This window comes from Sardina pilchardus, chromosome 7, assembly GCF_963854185.1.
Source record: "Sardina pilchardus chromosome 7, fSarPil1.1, whole genome shotgun sequence".
NCBI lineage: Eukaryota > Metazoa > Chordata > Actinopteri > Clupeiformes > Clupeidae > Sardina > Sardina pilchardus.
The window spans coordinates 17,846,431-17,866,726 of record NC_085000.1 but is presented as its reverse complement, the minus strand read 5'-3'; the positions used below and the strand labels follow the sequence as shown (position 1 = coordinate 17,866,726).

The 20,296-nt window shown below is 41.2% G+C and overlaps 2 protein-coding genes across 6 annotated transcripts; one reads left to right on the top strand and one right to left on the bottom strand.

Moving 5' to 3' along the window:
- Positions 1–775: 775 nt before the first annotated feature.
- Positions 776–16,099, bottom strand: raf1a (Raf-1 proto-oncogene, serine/threonine kinase a). Of its 5 annotated transcripts, XM_062540993.1 has the most exons (18): positions 13,250–13,547; positions 13,038–13,126; positions 11,725–11,946; positions 11,495–11,607; positions 11,072–11,174; positions 10,796–10,953; positions 9,866–9,958; positions 8,133–8,286; positions 7,324–7,348; positions 7,094–7,203; positions 6,847–6,964; positions 6,466–6,550; positions 6,112–6,291; positions 5,826–5,872; positions 5,583–5,701; positions 5,088–5,219; positions 3,798–3,932; positions 776–1,567 (listed from the first exon to the last, which is right to left on the bottom strand). In XM_062540993.1, the coding sequence occupies exons 3-18, from the start codon at positions 11,920–11,922 to the stop codon at positions 1,427–1,429; spliced, it is 1,911 nt and encodes a 636-aa protein (XP_062396977.1). In that variant the 5' UTR covers positions 11,923–11,946; positions 13,038–13,126; positions 13,250–13,547; the 3' UTR covers positions 776–1,426. The 5 variants fall into 5 exon arrangements, with proteins under 5 accessions (XP_062396977.1, XP_062396979.1, XP_062396974.1 ...); XM_062540995.1 differs by lacking the exons at positions 13,038–13,126; positions 13,250–13,547 and adding an exon at positions 15,977–16,099; XM_062540990.1 differs by lacking the exon at positions 13,038–13,126 and having other exon boundaries at positions 13,250–13,548.
- On the top strand, positions 14,757–20,115 carry cnbpa (CCHC-type zinc finger, nucleic acid binding protein a). The gene is made up of 5 exons (XM_062541000.1): positions 14,757–14,864; positions 16,221–16,335; positions 16,430–16,495; positions 16,700–16,898; positions 19,114–20,115. Exons 2-5 carry the CDS (start codon positions 16,224–16,226, stop codon positions 19,229–19,231), a joined length of 495 nt encoding a protein of 164 aa, XP_062396984.1. The 5' UTR covers positions 14,757–14,864; positions 16,221–16,223; the 3' UTR covers positions 19,232–20,115.
- The last annotated feature ends 181 nt before the right edge of the window (positions 20,116–20,296 follow it).

Below are 20,296 nucleotides of genomic sequence, written 5' to 3'. Positions count from 1 at the left end.
TGTGCTGCTGACTTATTCAATCAAAAGACAAGGCTAATGACAAGCATCCCCCAGGACGCCTAGTGAAGCTAATAGCAAGAGCCCCAGACTGCAATCTTTACCCACTTGCTTTGTCATCAAAACACACACGCACACACACACACACACACACACACACACACACACACACGCATGCACGCACGCACGCACGCAGCCATCAGGAAGCAATGTTGTTGTTGTGGAAGATTAAAAAAAAAGTTTCTGAAATCATCAAAGACGATGCCATTTGGGACAGACAAATGCTAAAATGTTTCCCAATATTGCTATGTCTTCAATGTGATCTCAAACATTTTTTTCAGGTATTATAATGCAGTCATTTATATTTGAAGATCAAAGATGCCCTGGAGCGGAGTAACAAGCAGTACAGTGATACTGTTGCAAAATGGGATCATTGTCATCCTTTGAGAATTGGATCATAGGCAAAGGCAAACACCAAAGGGTGCATCTTTAACCATATTGTGGACTCGACCCATTGCGTGTGGTAGATATTACTCAATGTGAGTGTTAAAATATGCAACTCTCCCCCCGGACATTCTGTTTTAATGTTACATAACCTCACCACGCAACAGTGGAATAAAGTGCTCGAGTTTTATTTCCAAGAAATACCCTGGAACTAATTTCAGCACAAACTGCTGATTGCATTGTGAGAATCTACTAAGCCAAAAAAAAAAGAGAAAGAAAACAATGAACTGCGAAAAACATGAAAGCTGTGTTTAACTGTGATATTTACTGATAATTAAGATTAACTTACTTTTTTATTAAAATAAAACATGATCATTAAACAAAAATCTCCACATTTTCAAAAAACCCTTCAAAAACAGTACAAGACTGCTAAGTGGATTTGAAAAAATTAACTGTTGCTGACCATCATTTGTTATATTAACACCATTTTATGGGCAAAAAGAACTACTTTCTGTAAATCACCGTGCCCACTTGACATGGACGGCAGAAAGGGGGGGGAGGAGTCAATTTTGTTAGTGTGCACGGTGATTTTAATTTATAAGGGGCGGCACAAAAAAATCAGCTCCTGGACAGTGAAAGGGAAACGATGCTTCCTTCAGTCCCCCCGGAGGTCAATTCTGCTCCACTGCTGAAAGAAGAAAACTTCTCAGGTACGAGGAGGGGCAGACCAACCGGTGCCCTCTGCGGCCATTAAAAAGGCCAAGAGCCACTCCTCTTTCTTTCTTTCTTTCTTTCTCTATCTCGCTCTCTCTCGCTCAATTGTTCCCTTCATACATCCAGACGTCCAGCTCGAGGCCATGTCCTCCCCTGTAAGCACATACTGTGAACAGCCGTTCAGTGGACACGGTTCTTGTCCGTCCGTCCGTCTGTCTGTCCATTATGTCCATGGCTTCAGAGAGGGAGACGGATGTCCTAGAGTCGAGCACTAGAAAACAGGCAGCTTCATGGAGGTCAAAGTGCAGGAGTTGATGTCCTCTGTCTGCGAGGCTCTGTGCAGCGAGGGCTCAGAGGTACTCCGGTTGATTTTGGGAAGAGCGTGCTGGAGCAACTCAATGGACGACAAGATCTACACAGGCCGACAAAAGAAGACAGAGACAGTGACCGGCTAGAGCAGAGAAAGAGCACTATAGAATAGAATAGAATATATACTTTTTTGATCCCGTGAGGGAGATTCAGTTCTCTGCATTTAACCCAATTTAACCGAATTAGTGAACACACAGTGAGGTGAATCACACAACCCAGAGCAGTGAGCTGCCTGCCCAACCAGCGACGCTCGGGGAGCAGTGAGGGGTTAGGTGCCTTGCTCAAGGGCACTTCAGCCGTGGACTGGTCGGGGATCGAACCGGCAACCCTCAGGTTACAAGCCCGAAGCCCTAACCAGTAGGCCACGGCTGCCCCACACTATAATGAATAATCATTCAATGCAAAATTGAAGTCTCCTCTAAGCAGTGGTGGACAGTAACGAAGTACATGTAATTCGTTACAGTACTTAAGTAGCATATTGATGTATCTGTACTTTACTTAAATATTTATATTTGGTGAGACTTTGTACTTTGACTTTACTACATTTTTAAGTGAAAATTCGTACTTTTACTCCGTTATATTTATGAAAACCCTCTCGTTCCATTTTTTGCCAAAATGGTTAACATTACTGCAAACTAACACTCTTCTTAGAGAACGTTTACATTTACAATGTCAATATCAATGTTACATAGAGATGAAAGCCTACTCTTTGAAATCTCTATTGCAGCAAATCTAATTTACGCGTTTGTTACTCATAACGTTACTCATAACATAATTGGGAACGTGTGAGCATGCATGAAAGGGAGAGAGTGCATTGATAACTGATATCTCCGCTTTATAAAGGGCAGCCGGCAAGTCTTAAAGTGACAGTGTACCATTTATAAATTAATCAAACAGCATCATAGTTCTTAACAAATGTATTTTCTACAACAAAATTACGTTGTCATTATTATCATAATGGGGGGGGGGGGGGGGGGGGGGGGGGCTAATGACACCAATTCTCTTTGTGATTGAAGAATGTATCGTAAATAAATAAATGTTCTTCCTAAATGCTAGGGGGAAGGAAGTATTTGAGCCCCTATGTAACCCTATGGGAATTTAACACAGGGGCAGGTAGATTTTTATTTTTAAAGGACAGCTATTTCATGGATCCAGGATATATGCATCCTGATAAATTCCCTTTTCCCATTCCCTTGGTCGTTGGAATTAAAATAGCCCCACATCATCATACCCTTCACCACAGCTAGAGATTGGCATGGTGCTTTTTCCAGTATAGGCCTGCATTGAGCTCAATGAGCATCAAACAGGCAGGCTAATAGGCCTACTGGAAAAACTACCATGGCAATCTGTTTGTTTGCAGTTTGATTTTTACTCATTTTTTGAATTAAGGCATTAAGATCAATTGTCAAATGATGATTTTATATTTCTTTTTTTAGGCAACTACAGCATGGTATCAAATACATGTTCTCCCCACTGTAGATAGCTTCTAAGCAAATAGAGAAATGTAAGAAACTATTTGAAGAGTGGCATTAGTAGTTCACCTTATATACCGGTAAGCTGATTTAGCAGGAGCTTTGATGTGGAAATGATAAATTATAATTATAATTAAGCCATTAGAACCATAATTCATTGAAGTACTTTTACTTTTAATACTTAAGTATATGTGAAGGCAAATACTTTTATACTTCTACTTAAGTGAAAATTCAAAGTGGGTACTTTCACTTTTACTCAAGTAATATTTGACACAAGGTATCTATACTTTCACTTAAGTACATAATCAATGTACTTCGTCCACCACTGCCTCTAAGTGCCAAATGTATTCCAAATCTCATACCCACACAGAATGTAGCCTACTTAGCTCTGAGCCCAAAATTCTTTCATGCCATTAGCCTTGAAATCCCAGCTACTAATCTGCCTGAAGTGGCTCTGGAGACAAGTTACTCACGCTACACTGGCGACAGGTGCAAAAACAAACACTGATTTATTCATATTCTGAGTCACTTAACGCACAATTTACACAGATTATTTTTGAAAGTTCTCAAATTCGGCATTAAGATTCCACATTTCTAAATTCTGTTCATAAAAATGAGAATCACTTGGAGTGCCTCTGACACGTTGATAATGTTTTGATTAGTATTTAACGAGTGGTATTTTGAAATCGGAATTCAGGAAAGAAGAATATTTAATGGCTTCTTCACACACCATTTTGCCATTGTAGGACCTGAATTGAATGAACGAGGACTAATGAGTAAGCATTAGGCAACCTAGCTCACCTGTGGAAAAAGGGGCCTTTCATCCTTGGACTTCTTAATGCAGTCGGCGACGAGCCTCTTCATGGCTTTGGGGCAGCTCTTATACAGCTTGGTGAGGTCTGGAGACAGGTAACCCCGGCCCACCATGAAGATTATCTGAACGGAGAGAAACGGTTTCAATACTGCTGCTGTACAAAACAGCTATTCACTTAAACTCTACTCATAACAGTTGAGCTTTTCAGGACTGGATGGAAAAGAAGATATGTGTCCTCAACACAGCACTGAACACTGACCATCCATGACAATGAGACACAGCTAGCTCACAGATCTACAGCACAGCACAGGAAGAGAAATGAGAAATGAAACACGAAAGCCCCACAGTGATATCAACACAATACAACACACACCAACGCCCAAGAGTCTTCTGGAGAGGCAGTCCGCTCCAGTCTAATCCCGTTTCTGTACAGTGGCGTCCCGTCCCGTGGTCGGGGTAGGGGAGAAGATTAAATTACAGGCCTAAATTTAGGTTAGCTCCGGGGCAATCGCTCCAGTGAGACTGGTGGTCCAGGGACCAGGCAAGGAAAGATTCAGGGCCAGGATGGGACCGTGTTCCCTGACTGTGTGTGTAGCCAGCCTGGGCCGTATAGTAATAATAATAATAATAATATCTTGGATTTATATAGCGCCTTTCATAATACCCAAGGTCGCTTAACAAATGAGAGGGGGGGGGGGGGGGTGTTAGGGGTCAAAGGACTTTGTGAAGAGAAATGTTTTGAGGTGCTTTTTGAACATGGACAGGGACGGGCCAGAGCGGACATGGAGTGGTAGGGTATTCCAGAGTGTGGGAGCATTGACAGAAAAAGCCCTGTCCCCAAAAGTCCGCAACCTGGTGCGGGGAATGGCCAGCAGGTCCTTGTCAGAGGACCGCAGGGAGCGTGACTGAGTGTAGGGGTGGAGGAGATCAGTGAGGTATTGAGGTGAGAGTCCATGGAGAGATTTGTAGGTGAGCAGGAGGATCTTGTAGGCGATGCGTGACTTAACTGGCAACCAATGAAGTAATGTGGGGTGCTGAATGAATTGCAGTATACAGATGCAACACCCTAACAATATACCTCCTTAAACTGAAACCACGTAATGCCAATTGAGATATACTGACAGACACATTTGAGTTAGTTTAACTCAAAAGGTCACAGTTTTTCTCGTAACCAATTTAAGCAATTCAATTTAAGACACAGGAGGCCCATGTAGGTTCATGTACGGTGTTCTTCAGACTTGTACCATCGTAGCCATACCACGCTCCTTAGTCCTTACCTGATCTCTGTTGGCAATCTGGGAGTACGGGATCTCGCCGGTCATCAGCTCAAACAGGACGACCCCGTAAGAATAAACGTCTGACTGGAAGCTGTACGGATTGTTGTCCTCCATTCGGATCACTTCAGGGGCCTAGACAGAGAAACAAAAACACTCAATCTGATATGCAGTCAGTGATGCAAAGATGACAGTATGACATAGTTTCACAAAGCCAAATGCATTATCTTCATAAAATGTCATTTAAATGTGGTTAGAAAATGATTAGTATGTGGAGAGAAACTAAACATTCTGAACCGATATGACGATATGCAAACAGTAAACACATAGTTGGTGCTTTAGTGGGGCAGAAGTAGGTTATAAGAGTACAGCCAGTCAACTGAGGCATCTACAGCCTGTGTACTCCCAGCATTTAAATAATATCTATCCCGGTGGCAGTGTATTGATACGGCACTATGAGTGTGCTTCCCTAGACAAATGCACACACATGTCACTCACCATCCATAATATGGACCCTGAAGGCTGCTCCACCTGGTGGGACCCGCTCCATCGAGCTTTCACAGTGGCTAAGCCAAAGTCCCCGATCTTCACGGTCAAGCCCTCATGCAGAAAGATGTCTGAACAACTGCCGTTAAGGTCCTGACTGATAAGCTCATCAATTGCAATATTCTCAGGTGTTGTGCAGAGCTCTGTAGTAAAGGAAGATGTGCTGTATGCTCAAGACTTTCTCAGAAAGGATACTGTTAGATTTCATATCACGATGGATGATGTTCTTTGCATGTAAATAGCTAAAAAAAAAAAAGAGTAAGAAAATTATTACACAACTTCCTGCCTGGTGTTAAAAAAAACCCAAATACTGCAATCTGCTGTTCCCAAACATTTCATGGCAGGCTCCTGCTTTGACAATGAAAACATTGTACAGAAATGTGTAATTTGTAAATGCAAATATGATGTTACAGAATGAAAATTGAAACATGCAAAACATTGCAGAGCAGCAGGTTTGAGTTCATTTGGAGTTTCGCCTTACTCCATGCCCTGAGCGGTCTGCCTAGCGATGTCAATCAGCTGGAACATCTGGAAGTTGGTCGTCTCGAGCACGTGGAGGTGCTTGTACAGGCTGCTCCCATCGCACCACTGCGTCACAATGGCAAGGTTGTCTTTTGTCATGTAGCCCATGAACAACAGGATGTTGACATGTCTGGTCTTCCTGTAGCCAGATAAAGAATCAGCATTGAAAAATGTGCATACGAATACCAACAGCAGCCCAAAATACACCATGCTGTGAAGTGACATACAGTATCAGTGAGTCTCTAATGATCTTGGAGCAGCATCCATCATTCACTGTCTACAGTGATATAAGCTTGCTAACAGGGAGCTTTACCGTAACACTGCAACTTCATTACGGAAAGCTTGGAACTGCTCCGGTGTAGGGTCGGTCACCTTTAAAATCTTTACAGCAACATCACCTGAGAAGGAGGGGGGGGAACTTATATTAGACGGAAACTAGACCAAATATACCGTAATTTCCCGACTATTAGCCGTGGCTTATACATTGATTTTATAAAAAACAATTCCGCTGTAAGGTTAATACAGGGGGGCAGTTAATATGGTGTTAATATGGTTTGGTTTCTTTTAACTTGCATAAAACACTGTCCTGAGGCCTATACACAAAGCGGCTTATATGCGGGAAATTACTGTAGGCATGACACATAACAAACAGCGATATGGGTAAATACTCGATCACAAACAAAACAACACTTACCATGCCATTTCCCTTTCCACACAGTTCCAAAGGAGCCGGAGCCAATTCGTGACTGCAGCATCACCTCACTAGCTTCGATCTCCCAGTAGTAGCTGGAGTCTCTTTTGTCCCGTGGCCGCTGCGGACACAAACCAGCAAACGTCAGGCCCCGTTTCAAAAAACACCAACACGAACGCCAAGGAGCCTCATTCTGCCAGCAGCAAGACGGTGCCGCCGCGGCCTACTGACAATCAGAATTTGGACTTACAATCTTGTTTTTCTCCTGAGAACCAAAGGATCCTGCCCTTTCTTTCTGTGCGGGGGCTGGTGGTTTGGACTGGGACCATCCCGTTGGGCTCTGACTTGGAGAGCTTCCACCTTGAGAAGGGGAGATCATTTCCACAGGCTTGAAAAATGAGCAATGACTTCATAAATGCCTTTATAAAACACACCTGTAACGTTATAATTTCTGAGATTCAAAAGTCTGATTGGACGTACCTGAGCTATGACCTTGCATCGCATCCTAGAAAGACAAGAGGTTTCAAGGTTGCATGAAATCAATAGTTTTCATGTCCTCTTGCAGCACAGCAACTTAAAATGTGTTTCACTCTCTCAGACGCAAGCAGAAAAGATCTCGTGGGAGGTGAACAATACCTACTCTTCTCCTCAGGCAAAAGCGGCGGCACCAGGAACTAGGTGACGTATTCAGGCAATCTAGCTACTCGACACCAGAAAACAACAACCAGGTACAGACAAGGAAAAGAAAGGAAAAGTGGACAGGTGAAGGGGGAAAAGAGGAAAAAGGAGACTACTGTATATATGGCAGAGGAGAAGATGCATAAATAATGGATAAATATTATGTATAAACTAGGAAATGATTGTTAAAAGGGTGAAACGGTGAAAAAAGACAAGGAAAACAAGTTAATCATATTAACTAGGATTACACCCAGCAGGAAAAATAGAGAAAGACAACCAGGACATGAGATAGGTATACATTTATGATTGCGGAGACGCAGGTCCAAAGAAGCTAGCTAGAAATTCAAGAACTGAATTGTTGCACTACAACCAAAAAACAAAAAGACCTGAAATGGTGAATATCTTCAAATTATTTATAACATTTGAAGGGGACAGTCATGCCCATTTTTTGTAGCACAACAAAGCTTGAAGGAAATATAGCCCTGGTAACTTGCAAACTATCCTCTTGCGAATTTCTAACCATGAGAGGTCTTGGAGGCTTTGGTGAAAAAAACAATAACAACAACAACCACCAAAGGGACGTAGAGGAGCACTAGGTCTTGTGCGGTTACCTCAATCATGCTGCTGTCGACGGGCAGGGTGGTGCTGACCATGTGCACGTTTGGGGTGGACGTGGACCTCTGGCGCTGAGATAGAGCTGACCCCGGGGCGGAGTAAGGAGCGGGGTAGTTAAAGACGTGAGGGGTCGAGTGTCTGTGCAATGAGCTGAAAGATACACATTACATGATATGACATGACATGACATGACATGACATTAGATTAGATTAGATTACATTTGGCTGACGCTTTTTAACCAAAGCGACTTACAAACATGGAAAAAACATTTTTAAGCTTTAAAGAGCAATTCTAACAACAAATTTTACAACAATAAACAACATCCACAATAAGTGCATCAATGAGTGTAGTAAGTGCATCAATGACTGCAATTGTCTGTAGGATAAGCAGGACTAGTTGTAAGTAGTGCTATGAGAGGAGATGTTCTCATACACAAAGATGAACAATAGGTATGTAAGACTCAACAGGCGCAGACAATATACAGATGACTGAACCGTAGCATCTGAAAGTACATGATCTGACAAAGTTGATCTACAAAATGTTTACATCCAGGGTAGTACAATATGTGAAGTACATCCACGTACAGTAACACCAAATGAACCTGCTGCACGAAACTGCCATTGGAGTTTCACATCTTGTATGAAACTTTTCAGGTCATTTGAGAGCGTTAAAACACGGCGTCCACCGCAAAACCCAAAACACGTGTGTCCTAACAACGCACAAACATTAGAGCAACACTGTGAGAAGGATGCTCTGCTCTGCTGGCTACGTGCACTAGCTCTGCTGCGCGGCACATGGGATGACGTGGACGTCCAGTGCGTTGTGAGGTGCACGGCTACACAGTGGGAGAGGACCTGCTGCCTCGTGCATAGGACACGGATGTGCACACTCATGATGTGCTCACGCCAGCTTCACACTCATCTCTACGGTTTTTTTTTTTTTTTTCAACAGTGCTGAACCTGTTGTTGCACAAACAAGCCAAAAAGAAAACACAGCTTCTACCAACAACCCCTTGTACATACACACACACACACACACAAGCATACACACACACACACTAAGGGTAAATCCTTTATTTCTGGCAGAGAAATGGATTTCCAATGGCATAATAGTCATCATTGTGCACGAAAGGGAAATAATCCTTTCTGAAAACTAATTTGGCAGAACTACTCTTAAACGGTTGAAGTGTGGAAAGAACAAAACGTTCTTTTCATGCAAGGGTTTCAAAAGTACCACGGATTGGTTAGACTTAAGGAATCTGAGGACGTAATCAAAAAAAAGGATTGTTTCATCTCAGAAGGAAGCACTAATATGCTTTACTGCTTCTTAACCATCAGTTGAGGTTTTACTAGCATAACAAATCATGTCTTTTTTTTACAGTCATGGAGTCATCTTGTAATCTGTTAAATGATCGGTTGGTGTCACTCGTACCTAAGCACTACACTCTGCAATCGGTCTTCCACAAACAGGAAACCCTTCAACATCAAAGCACTTCAATCTTAAGTTTTATATCACCTTAGTGATAAGATCCCATTCACTTAAGGAGAGCAACAATGAGAGACAGGACTGTATTTTAGAGAGAAATTCTGGAGAGAAACTATCTCCAATGATACCCTCCCAGCCATTTCATAATAATTAGAAGGCTCTGTAGTTTTATGGGGAAACAAGAGTCCCATTTAGCAAAGGCCACGCCGGAGGGTAAGGGAAAGGAAAGCCAACACAAGCTCACCCGCTAGGCACTCTGGTGATGGACTCTCTCATCCGACGGGACGACAGGGGAGGAAAAGACGGGCCACCACTTTCACCGGGAGTCGGGAACAACCTAAGAGAAGCACAACAGCAATCTTCACCAGTTCTGCAGCCTGCCAAGTACAACACGTATGCACTTAAAGGGACACTTCACCGATTAGCATTAAGCTTTGTATCTTTAGAAAACCAGTCATGTTTTTGAATGGTCGTGCATCATTCCCTCAGTTTGCCTTGAGATGGGAGAAATACGGATTTCAATGAAACCCATGAATAGGACTTCCTGCTTTCAATGATGCAAAATGATGATTTTTACATCATTGAAAGCAGGAAGTCCAACGTTGAAATCCGTATTTCTCCCATCTCAAGGCATAAAAGTAGAAAATCCACGCACATCCTATTCAACCTGGGTGCCGGAACTTCAAAAAAGGCCATACAAAAAAGGATAAAAAGTCTGCACACCAGTATAGCTCCCAGTGATAATTTATTGAAGCAACGTTTCGAGCAATAAGCTCTTCCTCAGGCTTAGGCATTCTCCCATCTCAAGGCAAACTGAGGGAAAGATGCACGACCATTCAAAAACATGACTGGTTTTCTATAGATACAAAGCTTAATGCTAATCGGTGAAGTGTCCCTTTAAATCATTCCAGGGAAATTCTGCACCTTCGAGCTTTGAACATATTCACCACATAATCTTAATACTGTTGCATGTTCGGATTGTGATTTTGTGTGTCAATTGGCAGAGGTCTTTCCACCGCCTTGGGCTAATATCTACATTTATTGTCCAAACATTCCAAAGCAAATCCAGCTCTTATTGCTACGACTTTTGATTTTAGAAAGTTAAGTTGAAAAGTAAAAGGTCTTGGCATGTGTATTTTTTCCATGTTAGGATAGGATGGAGGTAGACACTAACAGCAGTTGCATGATGTTACTCCAGTCCACACACATCGTGGGCACTTTGGTGCTACAGTGCTCATGGAATTTGTAGCCACACGTTTGGCAGCGGAAACCGTGTAGAAGAAACTTCTGGCATATGTCACAGAAGGCCAACTTCAAAAATGTTTTCCGAACCTGAAAAAGTAAAAGACAGGGGGATCAAAACCAGCCAGAGTCTCCACTTTTCCAGCGCTGTGGTGCAAATAAGAAGAGACTGTTTGGATGGAGAATGCTCGACATGGGAGAAACTCACAAAGTTGTGTGTCGTAAGAGGAACATGATCCAAAACCTCCACCAGCAGCTCCTCCCCAATGAGTGAGTTGGAGTCTGTGTTCCAATCCATACGAGTCTTTATACTTCACCACACACACACACACACACACACACACACACACACACATACACTTAGTTTACATCTCCTAGTATAATAATTAACTTTCAAAAAGGTACGCAGATGATCCAAATCAATGCATGTCTGTGACAATATCAAAACACAGACACAAACACAAGCCTGCTGAGCTGTGAGTGTTGGAGCACACCAAGGCATGTCAAGAGCCCATAAATGGGATATTTTCCCATACTGGAATACTTGGAATAGTCCCAATGTTTTAATCTACAAAATCAGCTCACAGCCTATTATTTACAACACATTATGTGAGCCAAGTGAAGTGTTTACCTCCTTTGACCGGGATGAAGCCTATAGACCGCACAGCATTCTGGCTGAAGTCCCCGGACCTTCAGGGCCTTAATAAGGCAGCTATGCAAAGTCATGCCAGGCCGTACATTCACCTTTTAGACACACAACACAATGCACCACATTATTCAAAGACACATACACACACACACACTTCCCTCTGTGCAATAACCTACTCTAAAGCTTTGCTTTTGAATGTCTTTTTGACTTACTACGGTACGTTGCTGGTTGGGGAGGTAGACTCGGATAGTGCTGCTCGTTTTGGAGTCGATTTTGCTGTCGTCTGATGCACGACGCTGATATGGAAAACCTTGGACCACGGTGGGAGAGGTAAGAGGGCCCTCGAACACAGAGTCTTTTCCTCCAAGTCCATTGCTAAGGGTCCTCCAAGCTCCTTGTAGGTGCTCCATTAATATACTACTGTGCTCAATAGCCTGAAGTAGCAAAAGCAACACACAGAAATAACACTAGTGGTATGCATAATATAACTAGATTTTCATGCCATTTTTCTCTTTATCGATTAGTAAGAATGCCTGAATGAAATATTGAATATAGTAGGCTACATTAAAATGCAATAAGCGAACATATCATCAAGATTACTATAACAAATACAACATTGATTGTTATAACATTTCCTAAACAATACTTTCTTAGGCCTATGTAAACACTGCAATCTGGAGTTATGACAATTAAGTTAATTACACAGACGTTTACTATTGCAAAAGGCCTTTCTATTTCCCGTCTTTCAACATGACCTTCTGTCATGTTCGACTCAAATTCATTACAGTTAAGCATATTGTTTCCATTGTAAAGAAGGCTACATTTTGTGGCTGTGATATGGAAACAAAGATTCATTACAATAAAAACAGCAATGCCTTATACGAAGGGATAACACAAATCTGTAAAACGTAACAATGTACTAGCCTACTGCTCCGGAACCAGCGCATTAAGCTACAAAGCACGAGAGCGAAGTAGACGTTACGGAACAAAACACAGCGTTCATCATGGTTATCGATCAGCAATCTATGAGCCGAATAACACTATAATTTTTCAAAGCACAACAAACTACTACTGAAATCCGCCGAGCGACTCAGCGTCACTTGTAAGGATCTCCTCGAAACCACAATAGCATAACCTACCTAACATAGGCGATCTGAATTTGGCCAATTTTTCACTGGAAACATGACAAAACAGGACAAATGACTCATCCTTAGATGTTTTTACTTTTAAATTAATTTTATGAGTTATTGCTACATACCCATTAGTGCATCCAACAGCCTATTTGATCGTCTGTCTGCATTTTGAACAATGAAACACTGTTGCGGACTGTTGACAGTGTTCTAAGGCCCTTTTTCGTACGACCCAAACTCCTACATCACTCCAAACAATGCAATCCAACTTTTGCTAAACCGCGACCAGGAAAAGATTGTCTTTCTACGACTAACATATAACGAAAGACTGAAAATGAATGTGCATCGCCCAACAAAGGAACTTAAAGGGCATACCTCTGTCAATGAACACTTACCAAGCAAGGCTGAAAACTTCAGCTCCGCCATAACTTGAAGAAAAAGTGGAGACGCGATGACATCATCATATGGGCTAATTCGAACAGGCCTTTGCGGACAGGGGATAGCGGACTGATCACTACCGATGGACTTAAACGATTATGTTTGCAATAGCATATCCTAGAGGCGTATTATACAAAACAATCACCATTAAAATATCAAGAATACGAACCATTCGGGTTACGCATGATGACAGCCTATCAGGCTTCCCATATGTTGGTTTCCATTGATCACGTTGAAAGGGAAAAAAAGGACTAACACCTTTTAGGCGTCACGTGCAAGGCTGCTACAATTTAGCCCACCTCTCTGTCATGTTTTGAAATCAAATGAAAAGCCAACTTCTCGTATATATCCATTCCTGTGTTTGTTTATCTATGCGAGTGGTGCCGTCTTTTGAATGCGCAGCGAATGAGCTCTGAGAGTTCCAGCGGTCGTCTGACGCCATTGATTGAAATTGGACCCCCAGTCATTCCGGCTGAGAATTGCGGTGTGACCAATGATATAAACAGAAATGGTGGAAGCCTCAGCTATTACGTGGGTATTGTTAATAAAGGTGACACAGTCAAGATTTCTCAAATGTATAATTAACCATAACAATCTGTAGCCATAATTGGAAGTTAAGCCTGCCTCCAATGGTCTCAAATTTCTACACTACTATTAATTATTTGGTATCCCATTAAAATATGCATAGGCCTATCCCCCCACATGTTACTTTCATAAACGACAGCTTTTCAAACAAAATGAGCTGTGTATTACATTGATTGGTACAGAGACTTAAACATATCTTTACAATTTTTAATAGCCTATACAAGGACAAATAGCCTAATTCCAAAGTTCTCCATAAAAGTCAGCCTACACACAGGGAAAATTAACAAGGCAGTGTTTGGTATGAAGCTTCAGAGGTCTATTTCCCATTTCTAGTCAAGTTTATTATAGGCTATAAGAAGGGTACACACACACACACACACACACACACACACACACACACACACACACACACACACACACACACATTATATATATAGCCTTTTAAGTTGTTCTTTAGTCTGAACTTCACATTTTCAGTCCTATTTGATGCATTTTCTTACAAACTATGTCCCTGAAACTAAACAAAAACACATAGCCTAATGTTAACAATTATCCTTTAAGTAGGCCATATAGCGTAGGCCTAGCTAAAAAAATACTCATAACTATTCTGTACTATTCAGTTTGGCCTGCTCATTTGCTTCAATAGAGTAGACAACATCTCTCTCTATATGTTCCCAATCAATAGTAGCAGAGTAGTCCATGAACCATCAAGAATATCACTAATAAGCAACATGTCTGGGTCAGGCCATACGCCTCGGGGTCTAGGCTATTGCTACTAGACCTATTTACGACCAAGAATTTTAGTTAAAAACTAATTCTGATTGACCAAGTAGCCTATCAGTTAATCACCATAAATAGACTAGGCTACAACTGTGAAATTATGTTATTTCTGAAATAAACCAACACCTTGCCAAACTAAGAGTAGCCTAAACCAAAAGCTTTTATAGCTGATTGTCAGAATAAAAAAAAGGCGGAACAAAGTTCCTCTCTTATCTGTGATTTGACACTTTGTGGAGGTGGTGTCCGTCAGCATTTGTTTGCCATAGGTTAAAGGAAATCTACGTAGGCGCTCCTTCGGTAACCTTTGACTGGTTAGATGTAACGCCACTCCAAAGAGTCATGCGCAAATCGCATGTGGCGCAAAGGGAGAGAGGAGGAGTAAACAGCAGCGAGTCACGTAGCTAGTTAGCCTTCAAAAGGTGAGTACCACATATGTTCTTCTTTATGAGCATGGATAAAATGTGAATTTAATGTTGCCTGATTCTTCTGTAAAACGGTTATGAGTTGGAAATATAACATTCATCATCAGATTTCCTAGCATTTCAGTTGGCCTTGTGGTCAATGGTAGCAGCGCGGGAAAGCAGTCTTATTACATTGGAGTTGGGACTTGATCTTATGCATCACAAATTACATTTTTTCACGTTTTATTTGTCACGTGTGTAGCTCGAAAACAACTCATTCACGTTCAACGATGATTGATCCTGTCCAAAGTGCGATCAAGTATTCAGATATCGCTAGTTAGCGTGCTACAATTAGCTTAGTGTCGATGCGGCCCTTAAGTGGTTGGAGGGCCAAGGTGCACATCCCTACTGATGCCATATGGCTAAGCGAGTTTTGCTGCTGCTCTGCACGTTGGCTAGCACGCTAATGTTAGCAAATCAGCTGAAATGAATATATCAAGACAACATGGTGTCGCTAGGCTAACTGCTTCGCGATTCGTTTAGACGAACATTATTTAGACTTTATATATTGTGTGCATCGTACGTTTTACAGTTACGGATATCCGTATCATACGTTGAGCCCATGATAAACCAGCATCTACGTTTAGTTATCCCAAATAGTACTTCTCGAAGAACCGACGACGACAACTGGCTAATAAAAAATATCCACCTAGCTTCTGTTGTGCCATGTGTCGTGATTTTTGGGCCTTGTTAGCTAGCTTGCAGATTGCTACACGTGATTTGTATTTTACGAGCGTATAGTGACCGATAGCTTGTTGCGTTTATTAAAACGTTTTGGATTATAGGTCATTTTTGTAAAATTATATAATGATATAATGAAGACTATTATTTGATAATACATCGTTGCTAGCTCTAATGGCTAGCTCAGGTTAGCCTACAATTAAGATTTCCTTGTTCTGACGATAGTTCATTATTCCAATTTCATTGGTGCACTAAGTTAGCGTGGAAGTGAGTGAACTGCTTTTGTAAACTAGTAAAGATCCCGTATGGTAAAAAGGTTATTTTGAATTTACTTCCATATTGAAATTTATATATATTATTAGTTTATAAGTCGGCTCATAAGCACTTACTTTAAATCTTCATTTTGGTAGCCAGCTATGTCATGCCAAGAGGATGGATTGCCGTCAATAGGTAAGGCAGACAGTAGCTAGCGGATCCCTTGTGCTACATTTGGGCTGCTTTTGTCCAGCTGTCTTGCCAAGTTAAGTGTGACTGTGTTGCAGTAGTCTTACTAGCTTAGTGTTGATAGAATTTCATTGGTTGAACCCAAATGTTTGTTACCAACTGACTTTTTGGTTTGGTTTGCATCTTCAGAGAATGGAAATGAGTAGCAGTGAGTGCTTTGGTTGTGGCCGTTCTGGACACTGGGTTAAGAACTGCCCCAATGCAGGAGGCCGTGGTCGGGGCAGAGGCCGAGGAAGAGGAAAAGGTATGTGTAGAAATAAATAAATAAGATATCCGCCAAAGGATGTGAGGGATGTAAGTTTCAATATAATTTGTCATTAATTTTCTGTTTCTTCTAGATCTTTTCTGCTACCGATGTGGAGAGCAAGGCCACATTGCCAAGGACTGTGAACAGACAGAGGATGGTGCGTGAGACAAACTCATTCTCTCTCTCTCCTCTCTCTCTCTCTCTCTCTCTCTCTCAACAAATATACTATTAAAGATGGGGGAGATGGTAGTAGTTAAGAATGCTGTCCTACAAGAATAACGGTTTCATTGCCATCAGTGTTAAGCCTTTCAATCTTGAATGTGAATTACTGATTGTTTTCTCTGTGTGTCCCCACTTTTAGCTTGTTACAACTGCCACAGGAGTGGTCACATTTCCAGGGACTGCAAGGAGCCGAGGAAGGAGAGGGAGCAGTGCTGCTACAACTGTGGCAAGGCTGGCCATGTGGCCCGGGACTGCGACCATGCCAATGAGCAGAAGTGCTACTCTTGTGGAGGGTTCGGTCACATCCAGAAGCTCTGTGACAAAGTGAAGTGTTACAGGTGACCATTAAAGCCCTTTTTTAACCAATCTACCTTAGAACAATCCCTGTCGAGTGGAAGTTGGCTTTAAGGGGCAGGCCTCAATTCCAGCCTTAGCTCTGCAAACAGGATACGATGTGGTTCATACGGAGTAGTACACAAGTTTAGGCAGTCATCGTCTTGCTCGACGGTAGGGCTTGGCTATACAGTCAGAAAGGTAGATCTAGAGCTTCAATTTGTGTTATGAAAGATTAACAACTGTAATTGATTTGTTTTATGTCTATATTAAGACAGCATGAAAAAAAAAAAGATTTCTGTTACAACTATGCTAGCAATGCTATGCTAGCTGGTCATATCGCCTAATTATGCTGCGTTCCATTTGTCCTTCCAAGTCTATTAGTTTTCCTGAGTCACTAAGAGGAAGTTTCAAATGGAACGCCCTCTGAAGTTATATCCCAACTTCAACTTCACCTCAACAGCTTGTTCGAACCACATGTACCCCAAGTTAAAATTCCCAAAATGGCTGCACCCATTAACAGTTAATGAAACCTGTAGTTACAGTGGGTATAGTAAGTATTCACACCCATGCTAAAGTTGACTAAAAAGAGGAATAGAAAATCATCTTTTGAGAATTGATTGTAATGCCTTAATTCAAAAAATGAGTAAAAATCAAACCGCTAAGGACACTAATTTTCTTTGTGATTGAAGAATATATCGTAAATAGATAAATGTTCTTCCTTAAATACAGGTTGCATAAGTATTCAACCCCTATGTTAAATTCCCATAGGAGCAGGAGGATTTTTTATATGTTTTTATTTTTAAAGGCCAGCTATTTCATGGATCCAGGATATTATGCATCCTGATAAAGTTCCCTTGGCCTTTGGAATTAAAATAGCCCCACATCATCGCATACCCTTCACCATAGCTAGAGATTGGCATGGTGCTTTTTACAGTTAGCCAATTAGCCTGTTTGATGCTCATTGAGCTCAATGCAAATCAAACAGGCTAATAGGCTAACTGGAAAAAGCACCATGCCAATCTATCTATGGTGAAGTGTATGTGATGATGTGGGGCTATTTTAATTCCAAAGGCCAAGGGAACTTTATCAGGATGCATAATATCCTGGATCCATGAAATAGCTGGCCTTTAAAAATAAAAACATATAAAAAATCCTCCTGCTCCTATGGGAATTTAGCATAGGGGTTGAATACTTATGCAACCTGTATTTAAGGAAGAACATTTATCTATTTACGATACATTCTTCAATCACAAAGAAAATGAGTGTCCTTAGCGGTTTGATTTTTACTCATTTTTTGAATTAAGGCATTACAATCAATTCTCAAAAGATGATTTTATATTCCTCTTTTTAGTCAACTTTAGCATGGGTGTGAATACTTACTATACCCACTGTATGTACTGTGTATTAGCAGTTCTGTCTGATTTCTGTTTCTCATTAAATACATGATCGTAGAATTGTCACAAACTGGTATTACTATATCTGGTAACAATCGCTAACAACAATTGTTCTCATGACTTGTTAACCCAAGCTGATTGAGTTCCAGTTGTTTTAGCACAAATGTGACGACATTACAAACTTCTAGTCGTTTTACAAGACAAATGGAACATGGCAATAGCCCAGCCCCAGTCTTCACATGCAGCTTTTAGTATTTGCAGTCATGAAAAGGCGGCATTGACCCTCTGTCTGCTAACTATAAATACAGAGCTCTAACATGTAATAGTAAAATCTCCAAAGATAGGCTACAAGATGTTCCAATTACCATTTTAGTCCATTCACATAAACGTAATGGAGAAAAAGTAGCTAAAGTGTTTTGTAGATTCCTCTTGAACTCTCCATTTTCTTTGGTTATCCAGGGACAGTTCCATGATGTTCCTAGAAAGAGATTTTATTGTAATAATACAAGGAGAAACCTTTTGTACAGCCAACAAATAACTGATGGGCTCTGGTAACTCTGTGGTAACTTCAGAGATGTGTTGGCACTGGAATATGAGTGACAGCACTTCCGTCAGTTTTTGTGAGCTTTCTCATTGTACAAGAACTCAAATTAGTTTGTTTTTCCCAGCTCTTTTTAAGGGACACATTAAGGATGGAGTGTAGTTTGATTTGCTGTTCTGCACAAGTATTAACAACCTTTCTGCATGTTTAAGAGCTTGTACAATTACGTTTTTTTACTACGACTGTGACGTTGCCTAACCAGATGTTTGGTGTGTTTTGCAGGTGTGGTGAGATTGGCCATGTTGCGGTTCAGTGCAGCAAGGCCAGCGAGGTGAACTGCTACAACTGTGGCAAGACCGGCCACCTGGCGAAAGAGTGCCCAATCGAAGCCACCGCATAAACGGTTACCTCTGATGCCCCTCCTTTTTTTCTGATTGATGGTTGGTTGTATTATTTTTCTCTGAATCCTCTTCATTGGCCAAAGGTTGGCAAAAACAGAGGCTAGTCCCAGGCCAGTGGGCTTCTCGACATGTACAAAAGAAGCAAGGGGTTGAAAAAAAAAATCTTTCTGCATTCAATACAAAAAAAAAAATGTTTGTTTAGTTTGGTAGAGGTGTTCTGTATAATGCTTTGTTAAAGATCCCCCTTCAACATCACTGGTGAACACAGATCAGTGTCATGGGACATAAAGTGCTATGTTGGTCGTCTGAGCTCAGAGACGACGAGTGCCTCAGTAAGATGAACTGGAAGTTAAGGAAGCCAGTACTTCCAAGTTTTTTTGTTTTGTTTTGTTTTTTTCAGTGGGGAAATGAGTTGGCTTATGAGTTTTTTTCCAATACATCTTAATCTGGGCCCAGCCAAGCAGTACGCATTGAAGCGGGCATGAAACATAACATAATGATAATGAAAACACTTTTGGAATATTAAGATCCTGAGTTCTTTTATAAAGGTCATCTTGTTTGCAAGTTAAGCAGACCTTTTGGTTGTGAAGCACTCAAGGTTGAACTTTTTAAAAAGCCAATTTTTGAAATGTCTGCCTTGGGTGAGAAAAAACCTCAAGAATCACAGAATGACTCGTGAAATTAGCAGTTATTTGCAAAAGGAGAATGTTTTCACAGAAATCAAAAATATTATTTTTGTACAATATCACTAAGACTACTGTAAAAATATCATTTGCTTGTACTCAGTTTTTAAGTCGGAAGGAAAATGCAGTTGAAGTCCTAGAACATAGAAATGTAATTTTAAACTATCAATAAACCTGGAGGAGGTTGGAGGGTAAACACACATTTTGTTTGTGCCTGTTTAATGTGTCCTGATTGTTCATTGTCATTTGTTTCAAATGCACTTTTCCTTTCGAATTGCCTGAAAGATTTACAAAATAAGACCTTGGTGGCCATTCCCTGTATTTCAAGTTGTTAAAATATTCTCTTGGGCAGCATTGTGAGAGGCCAGTTCTAACAATTCC